General features: G+C 36.8%; 3 protein-coding genes across 7 annotated transcripts; all 3 read left to right on the top strand.

Moving 5' to 3' along the window:
• Positions 1–8777, top strand: LOC149386633 (pleiotropic drug resistance protein 1-like). 5 transcript variants are annotated; one of them, XM_089627343.1, is made up of 23 exons: positions 1–347; positions 673–793; positions 1110–1198; positions 2408–2492; positions 2602–2761; positions 2844–2920; positions 3012–3065; positions 3136–3226; positions 3309–3892; positions 4250–4566; positions 4649–4809; positions 4905–5008; positions 5122–5278; positions 5411–5446; positions 5524–5654; positions 5727–6059; positions 6474–6764; positions 6964–7047; positions 7131–7264; positions 7372–7599; positions 7689–7860; positions 8167–8421; positions 8520–8777. In XM_089627343.1, exons 1-23 carry the CDS (start codon positions 1–3, stop codon positions 8775–8777), a joined length of 4269 nt encoding a protein of 1422 aa, XP_089483469.1. The 5 variants fall into 5 exon arrangements, with proteins under 5 accessions (XP_089483469.1, XP_089483466.1, XP_089483468.1 ...); XM_089627340.1 differs by having other exon boundaries at positions 5384–5428; positions 7372–7611; XM_089627342.1 differs by lacking the exon at positions 5411–5446 and adding an exon at positions 5366–5404.
• A 7067-nt stretch (positions 8778–15844) lies between these two features.
• On the top strand, positions 15845–22535 carry LOC149386632 (pleiotropic drug resistance protein 1-like). Its single transcript, XM_089625876.1, has 21 exons — positions 15845–16098; positions 16171–16291; positions 16382–16470; positions 16556–16640; positions 16724–16883; positions 17006–17082; positions 17191–17244; positions 17329–17419; positions 17516–18099; positions 18244–18560; positions 18655–18815; positions 18912–19015; positions 19122–19278; positions 19383–19570; positions 19658–19990; positions 20086–20376; positions 20503–20586; positions 20686–20819; positions 20903–21130; positions 21230–21656; positions 22022–22535. The coding sequence occupies exons 4-21, from the start codon at positions 16557–16559 to the stop codon at positions 22283–22285; spliced, it is 3738 nt and encodes a 1245-aa protein (XP_089482002.1). The 5' UTR covers positions 15845–16098; positions 16171–16291; positions 16382–16470; position 16556; the 3' UTR covers positions 22286–22535.
• Positions 22536–24980: 2445 nt separating this feature from the next.
• Positions 24981–26320, top strand: LOC149386631 (putative 2-oxoglutarate-dependent dioxygenase AOP1). The gene is made up of 3 exons (XM_089626956.1): positions 24981–25392; positions 25457–25790; positions 25879–26320. Exons 1-3 carry the CDS (start codon positions 25013–25015, stop codon positions 26119–26121), a joined length of 957 nt encoding a protein of 318 aa, XP_089483082.1. The 5' UTR covers positions 24981–25012; the 3' UTR covers positions 26122–26320.
• The last annotated feature ends 1367 nt before the right edge of the window (positions 26321–27687 follow it).

Raw genomic sequence — 27687 nt, 5'->3', positions numbered from 1 at the left:
ATGGAGATAAACAGTACTGATGTTTACATGGCAAAGAGTGGTTCTAAACGTGGGAGTCAATCTCTATGGAATAGCAACAACGGCAATGGCATAGAGACATTTTCACGTTCGTCTTCGCGTAATAGAGAGTTCGACGAAGAGGCTCTCAATTGGGCCGCGCTCGAGAAGCTTCCGACGTATTCTCGCCTGAGAAAAGGTTTGCTCTCGTCTTCTCGCGGAGAGACCGTTGAGATCGACGTGAATAACCTCGGACTCAAGGAGAAGAGAGATCTCGTCACAAGGTTGGTTGATATCGCCGACGAGGGAAACGAAAACTTCTTGCTCAAGCTCAAGAACCGAATTGATAGGTATATAATTAAGTTTTTTGCAAAAAAAAATTACACGAGAAATTTGGTAATATATGTGTGATAACACACAAAATTGAGTTTATAAAGGTGTTGAGTTTATATGCGTTTCTTTACTTTTTAGACCCAAATATCCTTGAAACCGCAGTTGGCTGCAACAATGGAGAAATGCAAAAGAATTGCAAAATATTGGCCTTTTTATCTTTTTATACTTAATGACACATATTTTCACCAAATTTCACTATGACTTCACAGCTAGAACTAATTGAGTGTGCATTTAATTTTTTTGTTTTTGTTTTTTTGTTATGTATTTGTTTAAAACATACAGAGTTGGAATAAAAATTCCGACGATTGAAGTGAGATTTGAGAATCTGAAAGTGGAGGCAGAAGCTTACGTCGGAAGTAGGGCTTTGACTACTTTCAGCAACTTCTTTATTAGTGCAATTGAGGTAGACGGTCCTTAAATTATACCTTGAATTCATAGTAATTTTCTGTTTTTAATTAGTATAGAAAAAATAGATCGAAGAAATTATATCAAATTGTGGAATGGCTACACTCATAATTATAGTCTAAATATTCAAATATTAGAGAGATAATGCGTTTGTCTCACATAGTATATCGTATTCGCCTTGTCTTTATATAGGCTATTAGTGATTAGATAGTCAAGCTAAAATTTTAATGGAGTCTAAACTCGTTGTCATATGCCTAACTCTTCCAAAACAAATTATGTCTATTTCCTAATTCTATTTAACATTATATCTGCAGCGCGTTTTGATTAATCTGCGTATTATTACAAAGAAAAGCCAAAAGTTAACTGTGCTCGATGATATTAGTGGAATCATAAAGCCTGGCAGGTGAGTAATTAATAATGACATCATATCTTATTTTTAAGGGAGAATTTACTCGTGCGAAAAAAAAAAATTAAGAAAAGGAAATTAAACGGTTCGGTGGAAGCCAATTTTTCTCTATTTCTTTAAGTCCAAGTTTTAAAACGGTCCCAAACGACTTGGTCTTATTCCAAAACCACGGTTTGTGGAGTAAACAAATAAGTCATTTATAATAGAGGAAATGTTGGCATAAATACCTAATATTTTCGGAAACATACACTTAAATACTTATTCTTTTTTTTTCGCTGTAAAAATACATAATGAGGTTTCAATTCCACAGTTAAATAAATCCGTTAAATCTAAAGAAAATAGACATGAAAACCTCAAATTAAACATGATTTAACATTTTTCTTATACGATTAACTTAAAATTAATAATATCATTTTTAATAATATTTTTTTTAACTGTAAACGAATTTATGTTATAATTAGACATTAATAGTACTATTAAAATGATTTCATATTCATTTATTTATATTAATCATGTTTGAAAATATTTTTTTATTAAAATTTATAACAACACAAATAACTATTCGTAATCAATCAAATTTGTTAAATAAATGGTATTAACCATTCAAAATTTTGAATGAATGTGTATTATACATAATGTAGAATCATTTTTTTCTTTTTTATCGAAAAATTTATAACAAAATAATTAACTAAAATAACTTTGATATTATAATCAAGCAATAAATAATATTACTAAAAATATTTTTCATATTAAAAAATCAATTAAGCATTTTTCAATAAAAAAATACTTTCATACTTGATTAATATAAATAAATAAATATAAAATCGTTTTAATAATACTATTAATGTCTAATTATAATATAGAAGTCGTTTATAATTAGAAAAATTATTATTAAAATGATGTATTAATTTTTAGTTAATTTTATGAAGAAAAAAAAACATTAAACCATGTTTAATTTGAGGCTTTCATGTGGATTTTCGTTAGATTTAACGGATTTATTTAACGGTGGAACTGAAACCTAACATTAGGTATTTTTGCCGCGAAAAAAAATAGATATTTAAATGTATGTTTTCGAGAACATTGAGTATTTATGCCGACATTTCCTCTTTATAATAATACCCCAAATACAGGGGGAAGGATGCAATATTTCCCTTATTTTTATTACAAATGACTATTGGCTGTCTAAAATTAGTCCCTTTAAACCAGAATGACATTGCTATTGGGTCCCCCGAGTTCCGGAAAAACCACATTCTTGTTGGCTTTGGCGGGAAAACTTGACAAAGAACTGCAGGTAAAACAAGCTACATGAATATTTGAATAGTCTTGTGATCATTTCATAACATTCCAAATCTCTGTGTGTGTTAAAATCAAATCAATTAAATCATGTTGCGGTGGTTCAGTTTTCGGGGAATGTGACGTATAACGGGCACAAAATGAACGAATTTGTACCCGAAAGAACCGCGGCGTACATCAGTCAGCACGACACCCATATCGGAGAAATGACTGTCAGGGAAACCCTAGCTTTCTCCGCAAGATTCCAAGGAGTTGGATCGCGTTATGGTTAGTTCATCATCTGTGAGATTAATTATTTATATTAATTTATCATAACTCATAATTATAAACTTAAGTACATAATCCATAGATATGCTAGCGGAGTTGTCCAGAAGAGAGCGATTGGCCAACATCAAGCCTGATCTAGACCTTGACTTGTACATGAAGGTAACTGTTTAATATATATGTTAGTATTGTTGTTTCAAGTTTATTATAAAATCTTGGCATGCATTAACACATTATATTAAAAATTTCTTAGGCCGCAGCAACACAAGGCCAAGAGACGAGTGTTGTGACCGACTATGTACTAAGGGTTAGTACATAACATTTTTTTTTTCTTCCCCAATATTTTTTTTGCTGTGTTAAAGATTGTAGAATTACAGATTCTGGGTTTGGAAGGATGTGCGGATACTCTAGTTGGTGATTCCATGTTAAGAGGTATCTCCGGAGGACAAAGAAAGCGGGTCACAACGGGTAAATAAAAAAAAAAATAATAATAAGCTAATACTCGGACAAATTTTGATTAAAATTTTTGCCGAATAATTCAACTGAACAGGTGAGATGCTTGTTGGGCCAGCAAATGTGTTCTTAATGGACGAGATATCAACCGGCCTCGACAGCTCAACAACGTACCAAATCGCGAATTCGTTAAAGAAAAGCGCTCAGATATTCAACCACACAACCGTCATCTCTCTGCTTCAACCGGCACCAGAGGCGTATGATCTTTTTGATGACGTCATTCTGTTATCCGATGGCCAGATCGTTTACCAAGGTCCCCGAGAAAACGTCCTCGAATTCTTCAACGAGGTGGGATTCCAATGCCCTGAGAGAAAAGGCGTTGCCGATTTCTTACAAGAAGTTACCTCGAGAAAAGATCAAGAGCAGTACTGGGCTCGGAAAGACCAGCCTTACTTCTTCGTCACCGTCGACGAATTTGCTGATGCATTTCAGAATTTTCACGTTGGAAGGAGGCTCAGGGACGAGCTCGGAACCCGTTTTGACAAGAGAAACAATCACCGAGCCGCTCTGACGACGAGGAAATTCGGGTTGGAAAATAAGGAGCTCTTGAAAGCTTGCTTCTCAAGGGAATACTTGCTCATGAAGAGAAACTCTTTCGTCTACGCCTCCAAGCTAATACAAGTGAGCTTAGGTTTATTAATAGCGTTAGTATATCATCAAATTTCATCTCAAACTCAATTGGTAACGAGATGAATAATCAACGACTTTATAAATTTTGTTAAGTTATTTCAGGTTTTCGAAATGGGATCTCATTAGATCCGAGACGTAACCAGGTCTTGGGGGAGGGGGGCCTCAAGCCCCCTTCAATTTATTTATACTATACTATTTTGAATTAATTTTTAAAAATTTTACATATTTCTTTTCATTATAACACCCTTCTAGGAAAAATACAAAAAAAAATCTTCATAGCCCCTTAGAATTCACTTCTAGTTCATAGCTCCGCCACTAATCTATATTTTCATATTCTTCCTTTTGTAGCTAGCGATACTATCGTTGATATCGATCACTGTGTTTCTTAGAACCGAGATGCATCGCAACACAGTTGAAGATGGTGTTATTTACACCGGCGCTCTATTCTACTCTGTGTTTGCAGCGGTGTTCAACGGACAGATAGAGCTTCCAATGACCATAGCTAAACTTCCCGTCTTTTTCAAGCACAGGAGTCTTTTGTTCTTCCCTGCATGGGCGTACGCGCTTCCGCTATGGATCATCAAAATCCCGAGATCATTCATCGAAGCAGCGATTTGGGTAGCCATTAACTACTACGCCATCGGATTCGATCCTAATGTCGAAAGGTAGACAAGTACAGATAACCTCAAAATCATAGGGTTCCTTCCATCTTAAGCAATTAATCTTTTATTATTTTTACTATTGTAGGTTTTTCAGACAATATTTACTGCTAGTACTTTTGAGTCAGATGTCCTCGAGTATGTGCCGATCCATCGCGGCTCTGTCTAGAAACATGATCATTGGAAGCACCGTCAATGCACTTTCGTTCGTCATCATGATCTCTTTGGGCGGTTTTGTCTTGTCAAGAGGTACAATTATCCAAGTACATCAAATTTCTGCACTACTAAGTTGAAGATCAAGGCTTTTTTTTACTGATTTGTTTTTTTTTTTTTTTGTGTGTCAGATGAAATTAAAAAATGGTGGATTTGGGGATACTGGATTTCTCCATTAATGTACTCTCAGAACGCTTTGGTTACTAACGAGTTTCTCGGGAAAAGTTGGGCACATGTAGTCACTTTGAAACTGTTTTTCTTTTCTTCACGTTTAAGCTATCTTCTCTGTTTATCAATAAGTCTCCCATTTCTGTTTTAATTTTGCTTTCCTTCTTAAAAATTTATTAGGTTCCACCAAACTCAACAACTTCTCTGGGTGTAATGGTTTTGGAATCTAGAGGCTTCTTCACTGAATCATATTGGTTCTGGCTTGGCGTTGTAGTGTTGCTCGGATATGTTCTTATTTTTAACATTTTTCTAGTTTTGTGTCTCACCTATCTTAACCGTGAGTCTTACTTTACCTCACACGAACTTCACCCTCGAAAGAAATAGCGCTCAAATGTATTAATCTCTAACTTACATGGCTTTGCAGCGTGGGAGAAACAACGAGCAGTTATACCGGGAGATGATCGTGGAGGCGATAAATCAAGCTCTAGCAAATTACACAACAGTAGTCACATCCACATAACCTCTTTCCACGCTCAATTTCGGCGTAATTTATTAGTTACTAATTGATCAAATATATGCCAGAGAGAAACGATGAAATTAAGAGCAGAGCCACAGAAGAGATCAGACAAAGCAACAAAAAGGGGATGATTCTTCCATTCGAACCACATTCCATTTCCTTCAATGATATCAGTTACTCTGTTGACATGCCTCCGGTGATTCTCTGATAATAACTTTTCACATATGAAATCATAGATATAAGAAAAATATTGACCTTTCTTTTGCAGGAAATGAAGAGCCAAGGTGTTGTTGAAGACAAGCTGGTCCTTCTAAAAGGTGTGAGTGGGAGTTTTAGGCCGGGCGTTTTGACAGCGCTCATGGGAGTCAGTGGTGCTGGAAAAACCACTTTGATGGACGTGCTCGCTGGTCGGAAAACCGGCGGCTACATTGATGGATCTATAAGAATCTCCGGTTACCCTAAGAAACAAGAAACGTTTGCCCGAATTTCTGGTTACTGCGAGCAAAATGACATCCACTCTCCGCATGTGACTGTCTACGAGTCCCTTGTCTACTCAGCTTGGCTTCGTTTACCATCCTCCGTCGATTCAAAAACTAGAAAGGTACCGATTCGAAGTCATAGAGTTATGGATTGACAGACATGACTGATCATTTTACCAGCAAAGCTACCTAATTTCCGTTTATTTTACACGTGATAAGTTTTGCCTGACTGAAACGTTGGTTAGTAGTTAATTTCTATGATTTATGGTACACAAGGGTATTTCCGATATTTTTTAACCGTTTATTTTTATAAATGGCTAGATTACAAAATTTAACAAACGTTGGCTACATACTTAAAACCAAACCATGTTTGAAGTTGGCTGCGTTGCTAGATTATCTTTTTTTTTTATATAGGAATTTCTCTCATCTCGGCGTCTCGTTTTTGTTTTCCACATATATGTTTGTGTTCTTGTTTTGCATATTGTACTGCTATATTTTCGTCGATTTATAACAATATCGAATAATGATCGAGCTAGATGTTCATCGAGGAGGTGATGGAGCTTATGGAACTGAATCCATTGAGGGAAGCGATTGTGGGTTTGCCGGGCGTGAATGGCTTGTCGACCGAGCAGAGGAAAAGGCTAACCATTGCAGTGGAGCTTGTGGCAAACCCTTCCATTGTGTTCATGGACGAGCCGACTTCAGGTCTGGACGCCAGAGCCGCCGCGATTGTGATGAGAACGGTTAGGAACACAGTTGACACTGGAAGAACAGTCGTTTGCACGATCCATCAACCAAGCATCGACATTTTTGAAGCATTCGACGAGGTAGAAAACACAATTTGATCCATCAGATATAAATTTTTTTCATGAAACCTCTCGGATGACCTGTTCATATCACAATGCAGTTAAATAAATAAAAAACGACGATTTTATGAGTATAACACACAGATTCTATCCTTATGTTCAAAGCACTCGATCTTCGAGTTTCTCGTCATATATATCATTTACGATTCTATGGTTTCAGCTTTTACTTATGAAGCGAGGAGGGGAGGAAATATACGTCGGGCCATTAGGCCGACAATCTTGTCATCTAATCAATTACTTTGAGGTAAGACATTTCAATAATTTAATTTCAATGACACATTTTCAACATAAAAAAAAAACATTTTTTTTGCTATATCATATATGAAGGGAATTGAAGGAGTTAGAAAAATAAAAGACGGATATAATCCGGCAACTTGGATGTTAGAAGTTACAAGCCCAGCACAAGAAGTTGGTTTAGGTGTTGATTTCGCTGAGATGTACAAAAGTTCAGAGTTATACAGGTAAGTCTCAGTCTAGCGCGATTTGTATTCAGATTTCTTGATTTGAATGAAGAGAGAAGAAAGAAAAAAAAAAGTTGATCGGTCATTGTAAATGCTGTGGGTTTCAGGAGAAACAAAGAACTTATAAACCAGCTGAGCAGACCCGGTGAGGGCTCAAAGGACCTTCATTTCCCAACAAAGTACTCTCAGCCATTTCTCACACAATGCAAGGCTTGTCTGTGGAAGCAACGCTTGTCTTATTGGCGCAACCCGCCATACACTGCTTTCCGATTTCTTTTTACCTCGTTGATTGGCTTCATTTTCGGGACCATGTTCTGGGGCCTCGGATCCAAAAGGCAAAACCTAGTGTCAATATCTAATTGATCTGTCTCTTTGTGCGCAACTTGTTTCCTCATCGCGATTTTTTATCAACATAAACTTGCAGGAAAAGGCAACAAAATCTTATCAACGCAATGGGAACGATGTACGGTGGGATTCCGTTCATCGGAACCCAAAATGCGTCTTCTGTGCAACCAGTAATCGCCATTGAAAGAACAGTCTTTTACCGAGAAAAGGCCGCTGGGATGTACTCGGCTTTTCCTTACTCATTTGCACAGGTAATCTAACTTATTTTGTCACCAAACATAACCTATTTTTATTTTTCAATGGTTCGGATTAGATATACCCTCTAACACAAATTTATAGTGGTTCACTGTCAATCTGAAAACTGTATCCACTTTACCACTGCATATTTAACTATAACTAAAAATTTGAAAAATTTCAAATTTGAGTAAAATTCTGTCACACACAGAAAATTAAAGTTCGAAAAATTCCTCTCACTAAATAATTTTATGAGAGAAAATAGGATCTACAACTCGATGTTAATGAACTCAACTAAAAGAATATAGGTATTGATATCGCAGGTGGCAGTAGAGCTTCCATACATATTGGCTCAATCCGTCGTGTATTGTCTGTTTGTTTACTCGATGATCGGCTTCGAATGGACCGCCGCAAAATTCACATGGTATATCTTCTTCACGTTCTGCTCAATGGCGTATTACACGTTATACGGCATGATGGCCGTTGCTGCAACTCCAAACACCGAGATCGCCGCTGTCGTTTCCTCGGCTTTCTATGGAATTTGGAGTCTCTTCTCCGGCTTCATCATCCCCCGAACTGTACGCCTATGATTATACATAACCATCGTCTTTATTATAAGTTTATTTTATCAAAATATGAAAAATGTGTGTATATATATGCTGGTTTTTATTTGCAGAGGATTCCGATATGGTGGAGATGGTACGTGTGGTTGTGCCCGGTGGCGTGGACGCTGTACGGATTGGTCGTATCTCAGTATGGAGATGTGACCGATGTTATGGAATCCGGCGAGACCGTCAAAGAATTTGTCGAACGATATTTCGGGTTCGAACATGATTTTCTTGCAGTCGTTGCCATCGCCAACGTCGCTTTTAGTGTGGTCTTTGCCTTTGTCTTTGCGTTTTCGATTCGAGCATTCAATTTCCAAAAGCGTTAGCTATTAATTCATGTACATATGTGATTTAAATAAGTTGAAATTTCATTGAGTTCTTTGGATTTTAAATATGAAAGACTGATTCATTTGTGAGGTGTCTGTCACAATACATAACGGAGCTCAGAGGTTCATCAGAGGCAATAAATAGACGCTCATAACTTCGAAAAGTCCATCCAATCGTCCAATGTTGAATTTACTATAATATATTCTCCGAAAAGAAGCTTTTGAGATCACATATTTAATTGTTTTGAGATTGTCAATAAAATCATTATTCTTCTCATGAGAATAGTGTTTTGCCTTTCGTGCCTAATTCCTGAAGGTACAAATATATTGTAGTAGTGTAGATTATGATTATTTATTATATCGTATATTGGTTGGGTGATTGATTAGATTCCTAAACGAGGATCCGAGGCCCATAAATAAAATAAAAAGAAAAAAATCAAGTTTATAACAGTAGATTCCTGCCTCCTTCAGGTGAGTTCTCACGCCAATATTATCTTTTTGAGAAAAAGGACATATATAATTAATTTTTTTTATGCCCAACTATTAACATATTTAAGAAAATAGCCAATTTATCATGACAACATTCCAGTATTCCAGTAGTATTCTTAGGTTAATATTATTAACTATCATAGTAAATAATATCGTCCATAACAAAAAATTTAGTAAATCTAAATAACAATAACAAAAACTACAGTAAATCTTATTTACCATAACAAGAACAATAGTAAATCTTATTTATCGTAACAAGAACAAAAGTAAATCTTATTTATCGTAACAAGAACGACAGTAAATCTTATTTACCATAACATGGAAAGTATCAGAGACGAGAATTAGTTAATATAACAGTAAATACGATTTACTAATTATTTCCGTGAACAATCGAGTACAATAAATCTAACAGTAAAAGTATCAGAGATGAGGATTAGTTAATCTAACAGTAAATACGATTTACTAATTATTTCCGGGAACAATCGAGGACAGTAAATCCGACAATAAATCATATTAACCATTGAGTAAATACGATTTACATATTTGTTAGAAGTGTGTTTTAAAGGCCAAACAACTGCTTTGTTTTCCTTTCCCTTGGAATTCAATCGCAAATGGCAGCGGCTCTCACCAAATCGAATCTGCTCTCTTCGACTCGCCACCACTCTCGATCGCCGCCGGAGAAACATCTCCGTTTTCCCCAAGTCGTGCAATTTCAGCAAATCCACCGATTTCCACGGCATAGCCCTCGTCCTTGATGGAAATTTTCTTAACTAAAGAAAAATTCTACACGACGCAAGCGAACGTGTCGTCAAGTAATAGAGTGCAAAAGCACGGATATCGATCCCACAAGGACTCTAGACTATTTCCGAAGCAAACTCACTAGCTTTCTTTTTCGAGTTATGGAAAATGAAAAATGGGGGGTTTTTGATTGTTTTGAGAACAAGATGAAATGTAAACAAAAGTGAAAACACTATTTAAACACAAGTTAAAAGGAAGGGGCGCGATTTCGTTATTTCATCGAGTCGGTCGGTCTTGGTACGATTCTAAGCTCGGGTTTAGAGTTGTAAAATTTAGTCTCAATCCCTCTTAAAACATTCACTAATCTCTCTCGAGTCTTTAGGAATCTAGCTACGTGTCGAACTTACACCTCTCGGTTTCGGTCCTACTAAAACACAAAACCGCATTTAGCCCGGGATTTCAATCAACTACATCTACCCCCTAGTCTTTCTATAGCTCTAGGAAGGTTAATGATGGGACGGGTAGAGCTCACTCGTTTATTACCTCTCGGTTTCTAAACTCGTCTAAGGTTCACTAATTAGTTAGCTACTCTAATTAGCGTTAACACACAACCCATACCCATAATATTTCACTCTCAACCCAACCATGAAGCACAAAATCTAATCTAAAGGTTTGACCAACCAACTCAACTACTCAACTACATCGCACCCCAAATCTATTTAGCTACTCATAATTAAGAATAAACAAAGTAAAATTGAAATAAGTAAAAGAAACAAAACAATAAAGAAACAAGACATTGAATGCTAATCTCAACAACCAAACAAAGCTTTCATTAACTCAAGCACTACTTCAATATTCCATTAAGATAAAACAATAAAGTAATCACAATACTCAATGCTCAATAGATAAAAATAATCAACAAAACTCAATAGAATTCTTGAAAGCTTAAAATATGTTCAACAAAGCATTAAGTGGAGTAAATAAGTAAATAACAATAAATAAAAGAGATAGAGTTAAGGATGAACAAATGGAGATGATGAGGATGATGGAGGTTGTCACTTCTCCCTCTTCTTCTTCACTTCCAAGCTCAAGAACAAAATGAGTGTCAAACCCTAGCTTTCTCTCTCTCACTTTCTCTCTCAAGGTTTCAAAACAAAAGTAAAAGTGTTCTATGCTAAAGCCTCCCCTTTTTCTTCTTTGAATAAGTGTATACGAGGGTTTAGGAGAGGTTTTCGGAGCAAATATGGACCCTTGGATGAGATCCAAGGGCCAAAAATGATTTAAAAGACGAGCTCCAAAAATTCTGAAAAAGCACCTGGCGCGGCGCGCCACATAACAGGCGCGCCGCGCCACTCTTGAATTTCTGAAGGCGCGCCGCGCCTCTCTTGCGCGTTGGCCGCTCGAGCTCTCGGGTGAAAATTTGGTCACCAGGGGCGCGGCGCGCCATCCTTGAGAAGCTGACTTCTTGTTGACCGCCGTTGACTTTTGTTGACTTGACTTCAAATGACCATAACTTGCTCGATTTAGCTCCGATTCAGCCCGTTTTCGCACCACCACCTTCTCATACTCTCTCAAACCTGAAAATGCAATGAAAACTACAAAATAATATAAAAAACATTAAGAACAAGCTTCGATTCTTATCTAAGAGTCATAGATAAGTGTGAATGAATCTCACTTATCAGTCCTCCGATCTCCCTCCACCTCCGGATCTCGATCGCTGGGTTTGGTGGCTCCCTTCGTCTCCGGTTCTTCGCGCGACGTCTGGGTCGTCGCAGATCTGCCGACGACCTCGCTCCAGTCCGACCCACGCTCGACGAGGCCAGTAGCCTCCTTCTTCCCCGGTTCGCGCGTGCAAGGACGGCCTCTATTCCTGGTGCGAGCAGCGAAGGTCATCCCTCTCTGGACCCGCGCGACGGAGACCAGTCTCCGACGAAGGTTCGCGCGACCTGGGCTTCTTCAGATCCGTGCGACGGAGGCCAATCTACGACCGGCGGGTCTTCATCCTTCGTCGGCGCTCGCTGGGCTTCTCTTCTCCGGTGGTTCGCGCGTGCAAGGTCGATCTCAGGCGGCCATTGTTTCCGGTGCGGGTAACGAGAACTTTTACTCCTCGGATCCGTGCGACAATGGTTGTCTCCCGCTCGGGCCCTTCCGGGCTTGGCTGACTCGGAGCGTCTCCCAAGCCCTCACGAACCGAATTATCCATGGCTTGGTCCAATTTGACGAAGAAGGTGTAATGAGGAAGAACGATAATTTGGGGATAAAAGGGTATATTTGGTAACTCAAGTAAGTGTTGGCTACTTCCTTAATATATAATTGATAGTTTGGCCAAAATTTTAACTTCCCTCTAATGAAATGGCTAATTCGTTACAAATCTCAAATAAAAATAAAATTTAATTATACTGATACTACTAATAGTAAATGAAATTTCGTTTAACATTTTAGTGTATGATATGAAAAGAATACACTAGTTAATCATATTTAATGTACAAGTAAAAATCATATTTACATTCAATTAGTAAAGAACAATTAATCATACTAACAAGTTATTATCATCAAGAATATGAAATCAAACCCTGTCTCAAACTCTAGCCGCTTCACTCTCTCCCAAAAAATCAAGACTTGAGTTTTCAATTTTTGGTGCCGTCGCCTCCTCTGAGATACGGAGATTCCAGTGATCTTGACCTATAGAAATATTTTTTATAATAATTTTCTTCTTCATGTTTTACTTTCTTTTTCAATTATGTTTAATTAATCCAGACTTATTAGATTGAGTTTTGTACCCTCCGATCTTTAATCGAAGTGGTTTTGAATATTTATTCAGATCTGAATCTCAGATATCAGATATAAAATATGGTTTTTTTTTTGCGTGGATCTTAGTCGAACAAGAGCTCTAAAACCACAATCTGTAACAGACGAAAACCGGTATTTCCACTTGTTATTCGTAGTAATCTGATATTGACTGATTACATGCATAGACGGGTAACCCACATGTTATTTTGTTATATTTATGATTGTTTGTGGTCCACTTTTCATCTTCTTCTTATATAAGTTTATGTTTTTTTTTGGGCGATATTCTTGTAATCTAAGAAAAAAAAAACCAGTTATTACCTCTTATGAATTAGCTTGATTGACAAGACTTTCCTATTTGTGAGAGGTTATCACTTTGCAAATCCCACGTAATAGCTATTTCTTCATTTCATAGTTGGTTAATTTAATTAATTGTATGCTAACGTGAGAACGGAAAAGAAAATGCTAACGTACGGTAAGTTTTCCTTCAAACATTGCAAAACAGTAATAATTATACCGTAACAAAAAATTTATATTAATTTTTTGAGTCAGGTAATCCATCATTGAAGGAATATAAACTTTTTTTTTTTAAAAAAAATCTAAATTATTTCTTTGAACAAATGTGCTAAAATAAGAAAATATTTTTAAATTATTTCCTTGGAGGATACGAACAAGAAACGATGCGGAAATTTAAGAATGGCGCAGCCTATAGCTATACAAATCTAATAAGTTCATGTTTGATGACTTTTTATTATTTTAAATTTTTTATTTAAATGTTTGACTATTATCCCCACGTGACATCATTGCTGATCTTATGTAACACATCTTCTAAAAGCCAAGTGATTAAGTTTCCGTTAAATTTGTGTAGTAATACATTATAGGGATTATAGGTCAATGGTTTGAAATTGCCCTCCATAAAAGTGGGTGTTTTGACCATATATTTTTTATGAGTTCATGAATTTGTTTTAATTACATGTATATATCGGGAACGAAATTAAATTAGAAACTGTAATTGATTTGGCTGTAATTAAAGTAAATGGTTTGCATTTGTTGCAGACTCGCAGTGTTTTGACCTTTTTTTTTTAAATATAATAAAGATCGTTTTAACTAAATATATTAGTACGATCATGATTAGCATTAAAATTAGAGTTTACCAACACCATTTATTATAAGTCCATGAATTAGTTTTCATTAATTGTATTAAATAAAATTAGAAAGTGTAATAATTAAATAAGCTTATAATTATATAGTTTCATTCTGACGAATTTAAATAAATTCTTCAATTGATAAATATTATATGTAAATAAATTGTGATCCGTCACACAAAAATGGGGGTGTTTTGACCATTTTTCAAAAGTAATATTTAAATAATTTTAACTAAAGCTTTAAATTATCAAAACATTATTGCAACTAGCTCATTTTAAGTTTAGCCTAAATTTTAGTTTATTAAATAAATAGCGCACTTAATTTCACAGGACAATTATAACCCTGAACCTAATTTCACCTTTGATCTGACGTGAGCTCACAAACCCACAGTTCCAATTTTCCAATCATCGCACAGAATTGATTCTATGGTGATAGGTTTCAAGTTTCTCCAATTTTTCAAGATATCAGAGAGAATAATGGTAAGAGTCCGTTATTACTATAAATCTTCGTTACTCCACAACCAGAACCCATTATTAATGTCTGGATAACAAAACGTAATTTTATTTATTTTAAAAGGCAAAAATGTCATTACTCCATAGAAGATATAGTAAACTAAAGTCACATTTGATATATTATATATACATATATAGCTACGCAATTCGTCAACCTATATACTTATGGTAAAATTCCATGATATATTACTATTATTCTGATAACGATTTTTTAATTTTTCCCCTTTTTTTAAAAAGGCTTTTCTTTTAATGAAATTCTGATTAAACTAAAATTTAATGTTGAAAGCTGAAACTAACCAGTAAGTCAATAACTGAACAACCGAACACCAAGCATCACCTTATATGCAAATTTTCGAGGAAGAACAAAGTTGACAAGCAACCACAATTAATGGGTTAACTTGTTTTCAATGTAATTTATTACTATTCAGAAGTTTTGGGAGAATACTTCCAATAAAAGCACATAATAAACACAGGTATCGTAAAAGAAAGTGGCAATAATATCGGTCCCAGCCACCAAGATGTAAACCCATTCAAAGTTTGGCACCTCACCAAATTAATTTAATTTTTATTTTTATTTTTATTTTTATTTTTATTTTTGGGGATAGCCTAATCAATTTAATTATAAATAATTAGCTTAAATTATTAAACGAGAAAAATGAAGAATTTAGATAGAAAGAAAGAAAACGAGAAGACTTAGCGCATGACGATTGAGATTACGCCAATATGGTCAAGGCATCACCACGGAGCTTCTCTCTCCCATATAATTAATTAATTTATTTCTTTAAATAAAAAAATTGACTCCCATAATTTTAGACTCCTATTTTGAAAGTCAAAATCACCTGTACTGTACAGTTTAATTAACCTTCCTCGTCACGGAAACAGACTCCACGAAACACATTCCCTGCTTTCTTTAGGAGATTGAAACGAACGGTCATTGATATTACAAGCATGTAATATATCACTGCATTATCTTCCTTTCACTATCTCGAAGTACTTCGTTCGTATTCGTTGAATAAACTACATTCAACATGAACGTTTAAAACATAAATAAATATTTTTGCCCTCATTTCATTTGTATAGCTGACTATATATTAAAATATAATCACTTCTAGAAGCTCTCCTATACTTTGCCGCCTTTTTTCTAAACCACATACATGCATACGCACGCTCAACTCCTATCTACCCGTACTCTATATACATATACATATATACACATATAGAGAGAGCGAGAGAGATTAATAACTACAAGCTTAGCCATCATAGGGAAACCCTCTCTCTCTCTCTCTCTGATATTCTTTTGTGGCAGCTTCATTTTCATTTGGTCTTCGAAGAAGAAGGAGAATATTAGTACGGCAATATATAATGGAGATAAGAGGTGGTAGTATGAGATCCGTTGATGTGTTTTCTCGGTCATCGAGAGAAGAGGACGACGAGGAGGCTCTGAAATGGGCGGCGCTCGAGAAGCTTCCGACGTACGCAAGGCTCAGAAAAGGCATTCTCATCGGCGCCGGCCCCGGAGAGAAGCCCAGCGAGGTCAACATCCACAATCTGGGCCTCAAGGAGCGAAAGGAATTGCTCGAGAGGCTCGTCAAGGTTGCCGAGGAGGACAACGAGCGCTTCTTGATCAAGCTCAGAGACCGAATCGATCGGTATGTATATATATTTATATTATTTTCCAGATGAATTAGTTTTATTAACGGTTTATATGTTTTTTTTTTCAGGGTTGGAATTGAGCTTCCGACGATTGAGGTGAGGTACGAGAATGTTAACATCGAGGCCGAGGCTGTTTCTGGAAGCAGAGCTTTGCCTTCCTTTATCAACTTTACCATCGACATACTCGAGGTAAGAATTTCTTGCTACAAAAAGGGAAGATTATGCTATAAATTAGTTTTGTTGTGACGATGAATTAATTTTGTTCTTTGATTTTAATAGGGTTTCTTGGGGTATCTTCATATTTTTAAAAGAAATAAGAAAAGAGTATCGATTCTCCAAGACGTCAGCGGAATTATTAAACCAGGAAGGTTAGTAAAAAAAAATTCTGATTGCATACTTCTTTGACTTCATTTCAGCTTGATGTATAGTTTAATTATGTGGATTATCTTACAGAATGACGTTACTTTTGGGTCCTCCAAGCTCTGGCAAGACCACACTGTTATTGACTCTGGCCGGGAAACTGGCCTCAGATTTAAAGGTGAGAAGAATTACTTTACTTACATACAAGTTTGGACTTGATCAATACATTAAATATGATAATTTAAATACATGTCTAAACAGTTTTCAGGAAGGGTGACTTATAATGGGCATGGTATGAACGAGTTTGTACCGCGAAGAACCGCCGCGTATATCAGCCAACACGATGTCCATATCGGAGAAATGACTGTTAGGGAAACCTTGGCTTTCTCAGCCAGATTCCAAGGAGTTGGATCGCGTTTCGGTCAGTTTTCATTTCCGAGTTTTATTTTCTTCCTTTCTTCATCACAATAGTTGAAAATGAAAAAGAAAATCGATTATAGGCTAACTACTTTGTCTGTTTTCTTTTTCATGTGTGACTTACAGATATGCTTGCAGAGCTGTCTAGAAGAGAGAAGGAATCAAATATAAAACCCGATCCAGATATCGATGTATACATGAAGGCAAGTGATTTTATTATAAACCATACATTACTATTTTAGAATGCTTTTTTAGCAGGTATAGATTTTCTCATGCTAAAGTTATTCTCTATTTTTCCTCTGTTGTTACAGGCAATTGCAACAGAAGGACAAGAAACTAATGTGGTGACTGATTATGTTCTCAAGGTGGGCAACATTGATTTTTTTTTCATAAATAATTGAAACAAGTATTTCTTTATTCTAATCAGTTTTGATTGTATTTTTCCACAGATTCTTGGATTGGAGGTTTGTGCTGATACCATGGTTGGAGATGAAATGCTAAGGGGTATCTCTGGAGGACAGAGGAAGAGAGTCACAACGGGTAGAGATAATCATTAGCTCGTGCTCTTAGTTTTGCGTAATCCACATCGAGAAATTAGTATTTATGACATGAATTTTGATTTATTTAACAATACAGGTGAGATGCTTGTTGGTCCCGCTGGTGCTCTATTCATGGACGAAATTTCGACCGGTTTGGACAGCTCAACAACGTTCCAGATCGTGAACTCGCTCAAGCAATATGCCCACATTTTCAACGGAACTACCGTCGTGTCTCTGCTCCAACCGGCACCAGAAACTTACGACCTCTTCGACGACATCATTCTTTTATCAGACGGTCAGATTGTTTATCAAGGTCCTAGAGAAAACGTGCTCAGCTTCTTCGAGTCCATGGGCTTCAAGTGTCCAGAGAGGAAAGGTGTGGCCGACTTTCTTCAGGAGGTAACGTCGAGAAAAGATCAAGAGCAGTATTGGGCCCGAAAGGAGAGACCCTACAAGTTTGTCACCGTGAAAGAATTCGCCGAGTCGTACCAATCTTTCAGTGTGGGACGAAAGTTGGGAGATGAGCTTTCGGTCGCGTTCGACAAAAGCAAAAACCACCCGGCTGCCTTGACAACCAAGGAATATGGTGTGAAAAAGATGGAGCTCCTCAAAGCTTGCTGCTCGAGGGAATACCTGCTCATGCATAGAAACTCTTTCGTCTACATCTTCAAGCTCACCCAAGTGAGTTTTCTCATTGCTACTTTTGATGAATATGGCTCTTTCTGGGCTCTGATACCATGTTATGTTCCATTAGGTGGTCTCACTATTTTAATGATATGAGATCATTAACAAGAACTGATGAAAGTATCTTATGGCTATTCGCAGCTTTGTATAATGGCGCTTATGGCTACAACAGTCTTCCTGAGAAGCGAGATGGGACACGAGACATTCGACGATGGGAATATTTACATTGGTGCTCTATTCTTCTCGGTCGTCATGGTGATGTTCAATGGGATGTCAGAGCTTGCAATGACCATCGTGAAGCTTCCCGTGTTCTACAAGCAAAGGGACCTTCAGTTCTACCCCGCCTGGGCTTACGCTATCCCCACCTGGATTCTAAAGATTCCGATCGCATTTCTAGAAGTTGCGGTTTGGGTCGGCATCACGTACTACTCAATCGGATTCGACCCAAGTTTCGAAAGGTAATAAGCACTAATGAATATTGTCTACATAGACGAGATGCGTTTTTCCACATTACCCTTCTTTTTCATATGCATTTTTATTTGGTGCTTTCAGGCTAATGAAGCAATACCTTCTGCTCATAATCGTAAACCAAATGGCCTCTGCATTGTTTCGTGCAATCGCAGCTGCCGGTAGGAATATGATCATCGCCAACACATTCGGATCATTTGTGTTGCTCTTGCTTTTTGCATTGAATGGAATTGTGCTTTCTAAAGGTAACACTGCTTCGAAAAATCTTAATGAGAATGGATTCTGTTTTTATAGCTTAAGTTTCATTCTCTTGACTTAGTTTTCTTTTATTTCTAAAACAGATGATATCAAAAGCTGGTGGATTTGGGGTTACTGGACTTCGCCTCTTATGTACGGTCAGACCGCGGCCATGGTTAACGAGTTCCTTGGAGACAAATGGAACCATGTAAGTTACAAAAAACAATGGAACAATTCACTCATGAACTTTCATGACTATGAAGAAGAAGAAAAAACCATCCAACTCTTTTGTGCTTTTCTATTATTTGAATCAGGTTATTGGAAACTCAAAAAAATCCCTAGGGATTCAAGTTTTAGAGGGTCGGGGTTTCTATACCGATGCGTATTGGTATTGGCTTAGTCTTGGAGCTTTGGCTGGCTTCATATTGGTTTTGAACATCCTCTTCACTCTAGCACTCTCATACCTTAATGGTTAGAAATCTCTATCTAGCCAATTTATTGTTATGAACTATAATTGATGTCGAGGAAACTTAAAAGGCTTGTTTTGTAACGTGTTACGATGATGTATGTTTCAGCTTACGAGAAGCCACAATCGGTTAAATCTGAAGACCCTCATGACGATGAAAAAAACCGCAAAACGCAGATGAAAACAAACATTGCAAGGATAGGCGAGAGTCAGAGCAACAAAAGAGGAATGATTCTTCCGTTTGAACCGCATTCCATCGTATTCGATGATGTCATATACTCGGTTGACATGCCTCAGGTAGGCCATCTTCATTGCAAACATAGATTAAATTGAGCAAAAAAATCTTTTGCTTACTAAATGTTTTTGTGGAACTTGATATTGCAGGAAATGAAGAGCCAAGGCGTGGTCGAAGACAAGCTTGTCCTCTTAAAGGGAGTGAGTGGGAGCTTTAGGCCCGGAGTTTTGACGGCGCTCATGGGAGTAAGTGGCGCCGGAAAAACCACTTTGATGGACGTCCTTGCCGGTCGGAAAACCGGTGGTCACATCGAAGGTGACGTTAGAATCTCCGGCTACCCTAAGAAGCAAGAAACGTTTGCTCGGATTTCGGGATACTGCGAGCAAAACGACATTCACTCACCTCACGTCACCATTTACGAGTCGTTGCTCTACTCGGCTTGGCTTCGATTGCCGGCTGAAGTCGACACCGAAACCAGAAAGGTTGGGTTGCCTTGAATCATACTCCACCTATGTTTCATATACATAATACGTATGCTCATGAAATGGGGTCTAATTTTTTTTTTCTTTCTATATAGATGTTCATTGAGGAGGTAATGGAGCTTGTGGAGCTCTCTCCATTGAGGCAAGCTTTGGTTGGATTGCCAGGTGTCAACGGCCTATCAACTGAACAACGAAAAAGGTTGACAATCGCGGTTGAGCTTGTGGCGAACCCGTCGATAATATTCATGGACGAGCCGACTTCGGGATTGGACGCAAGAGCCGCTGCGATTGTCATGAGAACTGTTCGAAACACGGTTGATACCGGAAGAACAGTGGTTTGCACAATTCATCAGCCGAGTATCGACATCTTTGAAGCTTTTGACGAGGCAAGCGCATTTTTCGTCTGTTTTAATTAACATATGCCCTTATATTTTCGATGCGGGATCAGAAACATCTGACATTAATTAAAACTTGAGTTTGGTTTAACTGATTGACCAATTCTACATATGCAGTTATTCCTAATGAAGAGAGGAGGACAAGAGATATATGTCGGTCCCTTGGGTCGCCATTCTTGCGATCTTATCAATTATTTTGAGGTAAATTTGATTGATAAAAGTGAAACAAAATACAAGTATTCATTTTCTTTTGTTTTTACCTTACCATAGTTTTTTTTGTTATTTTTTCTTTCTGTAAAGGCAATTGAAGGTGTCAGTAAAGTGAAAGATGGGTACAATCCTGCAACTTGGATGTTGGAAGTTTCAAGCTCAGCACAAGAACTAGCAATGGGCATAGATTTCACTGATATTTACAGGAACTCAGAGCTATACAGGTCAGTTCTATTGCCACATATATCAAGTATTTCACTTCATATGAGAATATCAAATGATGAATTATGAGTCCTAATCATATTAGGAGGAACAAGAGTCTGATTAAGGAGCTAAGCATCCCAGCACCGGGTTCAAAGGATCTGTATTTCGCAACGCAATTCTCTCGCTCGTTTTGGACGCAATGCATGGCTTGCCTGTGGAAGCAACGCTGGTCCTACTGGCGAAACCCGCCTTACACTGCCGTGAGGTTCATGTTCACCACCTTCATAGCTCTCACATTCGGGACCATGTTCTGGGACCTCGGCTCCAAAACGTAAGTCCAACTCATAAAACGAAACACACCACGTCCCTCTTGATTATATATACAGTTTCTTGTGAACCAAGAAACGAACTGACAGAGAAAAAAAAACAGGAAAAGGCAACAAGATCTGCTGAACGCGATGGGGTCGATGTACGCTGCGGTGTTCTTCATCGGAGTCCAAAACGCTGCGTCGGTGCAGCCGGTGGTTTCGGTGGAAAGAACGGTGTTCTACAGAGAGAGAGCGGCGGGGATGTACTCTGCTTTTCCGTACACCTTCGGGCAGGTGATTGTGGAGATTCCGTACATTTTTGTCCAGTCCGGAGTCTACTGTGTGATAGTTTACTCGATGATCGGCTTTGAGTGGACTGTCGTCAAGTTCTTCTGGTACAACTTCTTCACGTTCTTCTCGTTGTTGTACTTCACGTTCTACGGCATGATGACCGTTGCTGTCACGCCCAATCACCAAATCGCCTCCATTGTCTCATCCGCCTTTTACTCTGCTTGGAACCTCTTCTCTGGATTCGTCGTCCCTCGCACAGTAAGACTCTCTCTCTCTAAAAAAAAATTGCATTATGTCATTTATATACATATAGAAAAAAAAATTACGAATTAGCCGTCTGAAACTAATTCATCAGCAAAATAGCCAACTTATCAAGTTTTTAGCAAAACAACCAAAGTTTAGTAAAAAAAAAAATGCTGAGTTTAGTATAATAAGATCATGAGTATACCAGTCTCATTGTTTATTTAGTGTCAAAAAATTTATTGACAAGTGTGAAAAAAATTATGAGTTTACTCATCTAATTGTTTGTCAATTTAAACATCAAGATACTTGACATTGCCTAAGTGTACAAAGTGTAAGAACTAAGTATTTAATTTATATTTTTGAATGGTAATAAATTGCAGAGAATTCCAGTGTGGTGGAGATGGTACTATTGGGGATGCCCGGTTGCGTGGACACTGTACGGATTGATTGTGTCTCAGTACGGAGATGTGAAAGACATAATCAATGAAGAGACAAAAGAGACCGTTGAACAGTTCTTGATACGTTATCTCGGCTTCGAATATGATTTCCTACCAGTCGTCGCAGTCGTCAATGTTTGCTTCGCCGTCGTATTTGGATTCATTTTCGCTTTCTCCATCAAGGCCTTCAATTTCCAGAGGCGGTAGACATAATTTTTTTTTTTCTTAGCTATATGTATTTTTCTTTTTTAATTCTTTTTTTTTTTTTAATATACCCCCTCTGTAATATAGTTGTACCGTTAATTTTTACGGTTTTTCTTTTCTTTTCTTTCTTGAATGTACAATGGGTAAAGCTCTGTAAATGTAGCTTTTGGTGGCTGTGTGTGTGGTTCTTTTATTTTTTATGAGCTATTATTATACCTTAAACTTAATAAATTAACAAAGTTTTAAATTTTAATCGCTCTTTTTTTTTTTAAAATTGAAGACGAGATAGAGAGTGATGGTTCAAAAAAACTGCTAAAGACAAGATAAAAAATTGGAAGGAAAAAGAAAAACGATATGATGGTTCAAACTTCAAACGACGAAGGTCTATCGTATTTAATGAAAACGACAGAATATTATTGATGCAAAAGCAAAACGACAGACTTTTATTGATGCGAAAGCAAAACGACAGATACTTTTATCCTTGCCTTCCTCTCCGTGGCCCATCATTAATTGATGCAAAAGCAAAACGACAGACTGTATTTTGTTTTGTTTATTCAAATTGTAAATGTGAAACAAATTAGTGCCAAGAAATTTTTTAAACTAGACCTAATAGTAAGATAAATATTATTAATGGAACTTTTATTTAAAAAATATTTAAAAAAAACTTTTGCTTCCATTTAGACAAAAGTACCCCTCAAACCATTTAGTTAATTATTTTTTTCTTCTCATTTCCACTCTCTTTCTCTCTGCCTTGACGGATTCCGACAAACTCCGAAAAATTCTGACAAATCTGAGGAAAACGATCTCCAACAAATTCCTGCGATCACTAATGATCTCCGACAAATATGAGCGGAATTATTTTTTGATTTTTTTCATCTTAAACTCTATCATTGAATAAAATATTGAATTTCATCGGAGTTAATTGATATTAATTTCAATTAAGGAATTCAAAAATATTCAATTAATTTTTAAACAACGACTACAAAAGAAGTCGTTGTTGCTTTTAATTAATCAATTAATTACGATGGCTATCGATGGTGGGGGTTAGAAAAATCAACTATTAAAAATATTTATTGGGCTTTAGTTCGACCAAAGCCCAATACCCCTTTTTTTGCATATCGATATCGGGCCTAGTTCGATCTCGACAGATCGGCCCAAGCCCAACCACACTTTCCAGCTCTTTGAAGGACTCCAGCTCGACCACATCCACCTAACCAGAAGAATTGGTCACGGTCAAAGAGGCGACTTCGCCGTGAAGACCGGATCTGAGACGACTTCAACCCCGACAAGGAGGAACAAATCAATCAACAAGTGTCTTCAACAAAGGAACTCCGCCTCGTCTATAAATAGAAGATCAAATGTCGATTTTCGCACACGCAAACTTAGAATTTATTTCTCGATTATTATTATCGTATTTACATTGCTTTCAGTGTCGAGTTCACCTGCTAGACCTCGGCACTTCGCCCTCTTGTAATTCAATTTCGCGATCAATAAAGTTGATTCTTAATTTCTTCTTATTATAGTTTTTCCATTTCTAAATTGTTTTTTATACGACATCTTTTGAGACCTTCATCTAATAAAAATCAAATATATACGTATTATTATTTGTGATTGTTGATCAATCCAGAAATCGACATCAACATGTACCCTCCCCGTTAGTCCATAAGGATCGGATACCCATATTCCGGGACCATACAATCCTGTTACATGAAATGCGCCAAAACCAAAGCAAGCCATCCCTGAGAGAAATAAATGAATTCCAAAGATCTTGGGCAAATCCAAAGAGGGTTTCCCTGTCCTTCATCACAAAATATTTCTAGATCCCAATACACCCAATGCCAAATAGCTGCATCAATGATATTCAAATTGGTCAATGTTTGTAAATGTTGATGTCAAATGTTACATTACATTTTTTTTTCTTTATTCAAATTCAATGTAAAATATTACAAAAGTTGCTCCAGATAAAGTGTCCTGGTGCTAGATGTTACATGAACATTTTATAAAATTAATATGGTACAATAATTTCTAAATATATATTAGATGGTCCTAAATGGCGTGCCCGCATATATTATTTTCAAACATTTGTCACTATTTTTAACAAAGTCTAAACAATGTGAAATGTAATAGGACAAATTCTGGGATTGTCATATCGTATGAAAATTGCTATAAAGACGAAAAATTATTGACGAACGTTACGCATGTGGCTGGATAACGTAAATATATTAATAGCAGGACCATGCAGTAAGTAAACTTAGCTGGGTCCTTTAAAAAAAAAGTGATCTCGATCTAGTATTTTTTTTTTTTTTTAATAACAACGTTATTATTGTACTGATATTCGGTGTACATGTGCCATAATACACTCTACTATCAATATCAAATTTTATCAATCCGGTGCAGATAGCCATGCACACATTTATTATGATATATAAATCAAATTCATATATATCCTTTAACTAATAAACGTGCGTCTCTAATTGGCTCATCACCAATGATCCAGGAGGCGTATCAATAAGGGTAATTGACTCTTGAGTGTACACGCTCATTGAAAAATAATATATATCATTTACCAATTAGACATTGATTTGTTTCATATGCAATTATTTTTTTTTTTATATAATTCCTCAGGAAATAATAAAGGACGTCAGTGTTCGTTAATATATATGTACATCACAGAAGCTAAGCTACAGCTAGTTAATATCAAAAGAGATAGTTGATATATAGATACATAAAATGGGTTCAATTACCCAAGGGCCAAAACTTCATGTGTTAAATTTCTCCAAAGAGACCCTAAAGCCAGGCACAGAATCCTGGGATTTGGCACGCAAGGATGTTCAAAGAGCGTTTGAAGAGAACGGCTGTTTCGTGGTACAGTACGATCAAATCTCTTCCGAATTTCGAAATTCACTTCTCGGTTCATTGAAAGAGTTATTCGACCTTCCCACCGAAACCAAAATGAAGAACAAATACGAAAAGCCCTTAAATGGTTACGTCGGACAAAATCCGGTAATTCCATTGCATGAAAGCATGGGAATCGACAACGCCACGTCCAAAGCCGGAATCCAACTCTTCGCAAAAATTATGTGGCCCAACGGAAATAGCAACCAATTCAGGTGATTTTTTTTTTTGTAATTATTTTTATTTATTTAAATTTTACTAATTGGATTTCGTGTACAGCGAAAACGCGTACGCGTTTGCGAAAATTGCCGAAGAAATCGATCAAGCCGTGACAAGGATGATATTCGAGAGCTATGGAGTTGATCAAAAGTACTATGACTCTTATATTAAGTCAATTACTTACCTTCTTAGAGTGCTGAAAAATAAAGCACCCGAAAAAGGCAATGATTCTCAGCTAGGGTTTGTAGCCCATACAGACAAGAGCTTCACAACTGTTCTTCACCAAGATCGCATCAACGCATTGGAGATCGAAACCAAGAACGGAGATTGGATCAAGGTTGACCTCTCAGCTTCTCCTTCATCGTTTGTAGTTTTCGCCGGCGACGCACTTATGGTAAGTAGTTACTATTTATAAATTAAATGTGTTGCGATTATTCAATAACAATGAATTTGATAATTTAGGGTTTTGGTATACTTTTTAGGCTTGGAGCAATGATAGGATAATGTCTGCTAATCATAGAGTCGTTGTGAGTGGAAAAGAGGATCGATACTCTCTGGCCCAGTTTGCTTTCGCCGACGGTGTCGTGGAAGTTCCCGGAGAATTCGTGAACGAAGAACACCCTTTGAAGTACAAGCCCTTTAATCATCTTTCCTTTCTACAGTTCTTCGCTGAGAATGCTCACAAGAGATTGAAGAGTCCTATTAGAAGCTACTGTGGTGTTTGACTCTCCATTTTCTATTTGTGTGTCTATGAGTGTTGTCTGAACATGTATGAGCGTGAGAAAGAGAGAGACAGAGAGATGGATTTGGAACTTTTGTCGTTTATTGCTTGCTTTGTTTGTGTGTCTTATAATATAAAATAATGTTATAAAATTATCTATGAATAAAAGTTGATGCCTTGATCATCAAGGTTTGACCGTTTTAGTATTGTTGGCATATTTTCGGGAAGAAACTGTTTAAAGGTGAATGACCTTACAAATTCTTGGGGTGAGCAAAAAATAGAAGACAAGACAAAACCCTTTATATGCATAACCCATTGATTACAAGTCCAAAACGACGGTTTATTGTGAACTTGGCTTCCTTTAATTAGTGGGGTTATTTTTTTGAGAAATTGCCTCGACTATCATCATTTGATAAGTTTTTTCCAATTTTCCATCAAAAGTTTAATTTTGTCAAAAATATTAGTAAAACACTTGTACAAATATAATTTTACCCTCAACATGATGTCAACAATTGTCTGACTGAGAGAGAAAGAGAGTGAGACAGAGAGAAAGAGAGTGATATATATATATATATATAGAGAGAGAGAGAGAGAGAGAGCTTATATTGAAGCTCGGCTGCGAGCTCCAGCGGAGGAGGGGCGGCGAGATCCGTCAAGGCAAAGGGACGAGAGAGAGAAAGAGAGTGAGGCAGGTTGAGAGGTGAGTGTGAAGAAGAAGAAGAAGAAGAAGATTGGTTGTAGACATGACCTAAAATCCGATGCGACATGTCGCACCTGTTGCTCGCATCGGCTGCGACATATCACACCCTATACCACTTAAAATGAGCGAAATTTTTTATTTTCTGGAATGGTATCCAGTGCGACATATCGCACTGTTGCTCGTATTAGGTACGACATGTCGCATCTAAATGAGCATTAGGTGCGACATGTCGCACTTGATAGTAAAAAAAAAACAATTTTTTCCAATTCAGGATTGTGAAAAATAAGAGGATGGATTTTAAGCCTGCTTAAAATTTTTAAAACTATTATGTGCGACATGTCACACTGTATAGTATTAGGTGCAACATGTCACTTCGATACCACCTAAAATGAGCGAAATTTTTGGTTTTCTGGAAGGGTATCCGATGTGACATGTCGCACCCAATGCTCATTTAGGTGCGACATGTCGTACCGGATACCCTTTCCGCACCAGAAAATGAAATTTTTAGTAGTGATTGTTTAGGGTAAAATTGTATTTGTACAAGTGGCTTAGGAGTATTTTTGGCCAAATTAAGCTTTTGGTGAAAAATTGAAGAAAAAACATATAAAATGATAGTAATTGAGGCAATTTCTCATTTTTTTTTTATTACCGATCCCTTAACACTTTGCTAATTGTACTTTGGTTCCTATTTTTCTTTCTAACTTTTTTTCTTATTATTATTTTTAGTTTGGTATCCATAGCCTCTTTAAAAAAAATTCGTTCATTCTTTCAATGAAATTAGATGATCTTAAACGTAACTAATTTTAATATATATTTTTAAAATATCATTGATTCATCGTTGATAATATTTATATTCATGTAAATTGTTTA

This window comes from Urtica dioica, chromosome 9 (genome assembly GCF_054948205.1).
Source record: "Urtica dioica subsp. dioica isolate 48M chromosome 9, U.dioica_male_clone48M_v1_H2, whole genome shotgun sequence".
Lineage (NCBI taxonomy): Eukaryota > Viridiplantae > Streptophyta > Magnoliopsida > Rosales > Urticaceae > Urtica > Urtica dioica.
Note: the sequence above shows the minus strand (reverse complement) of the source record. Positions and strands in the feature narration are given on the sequence as shown.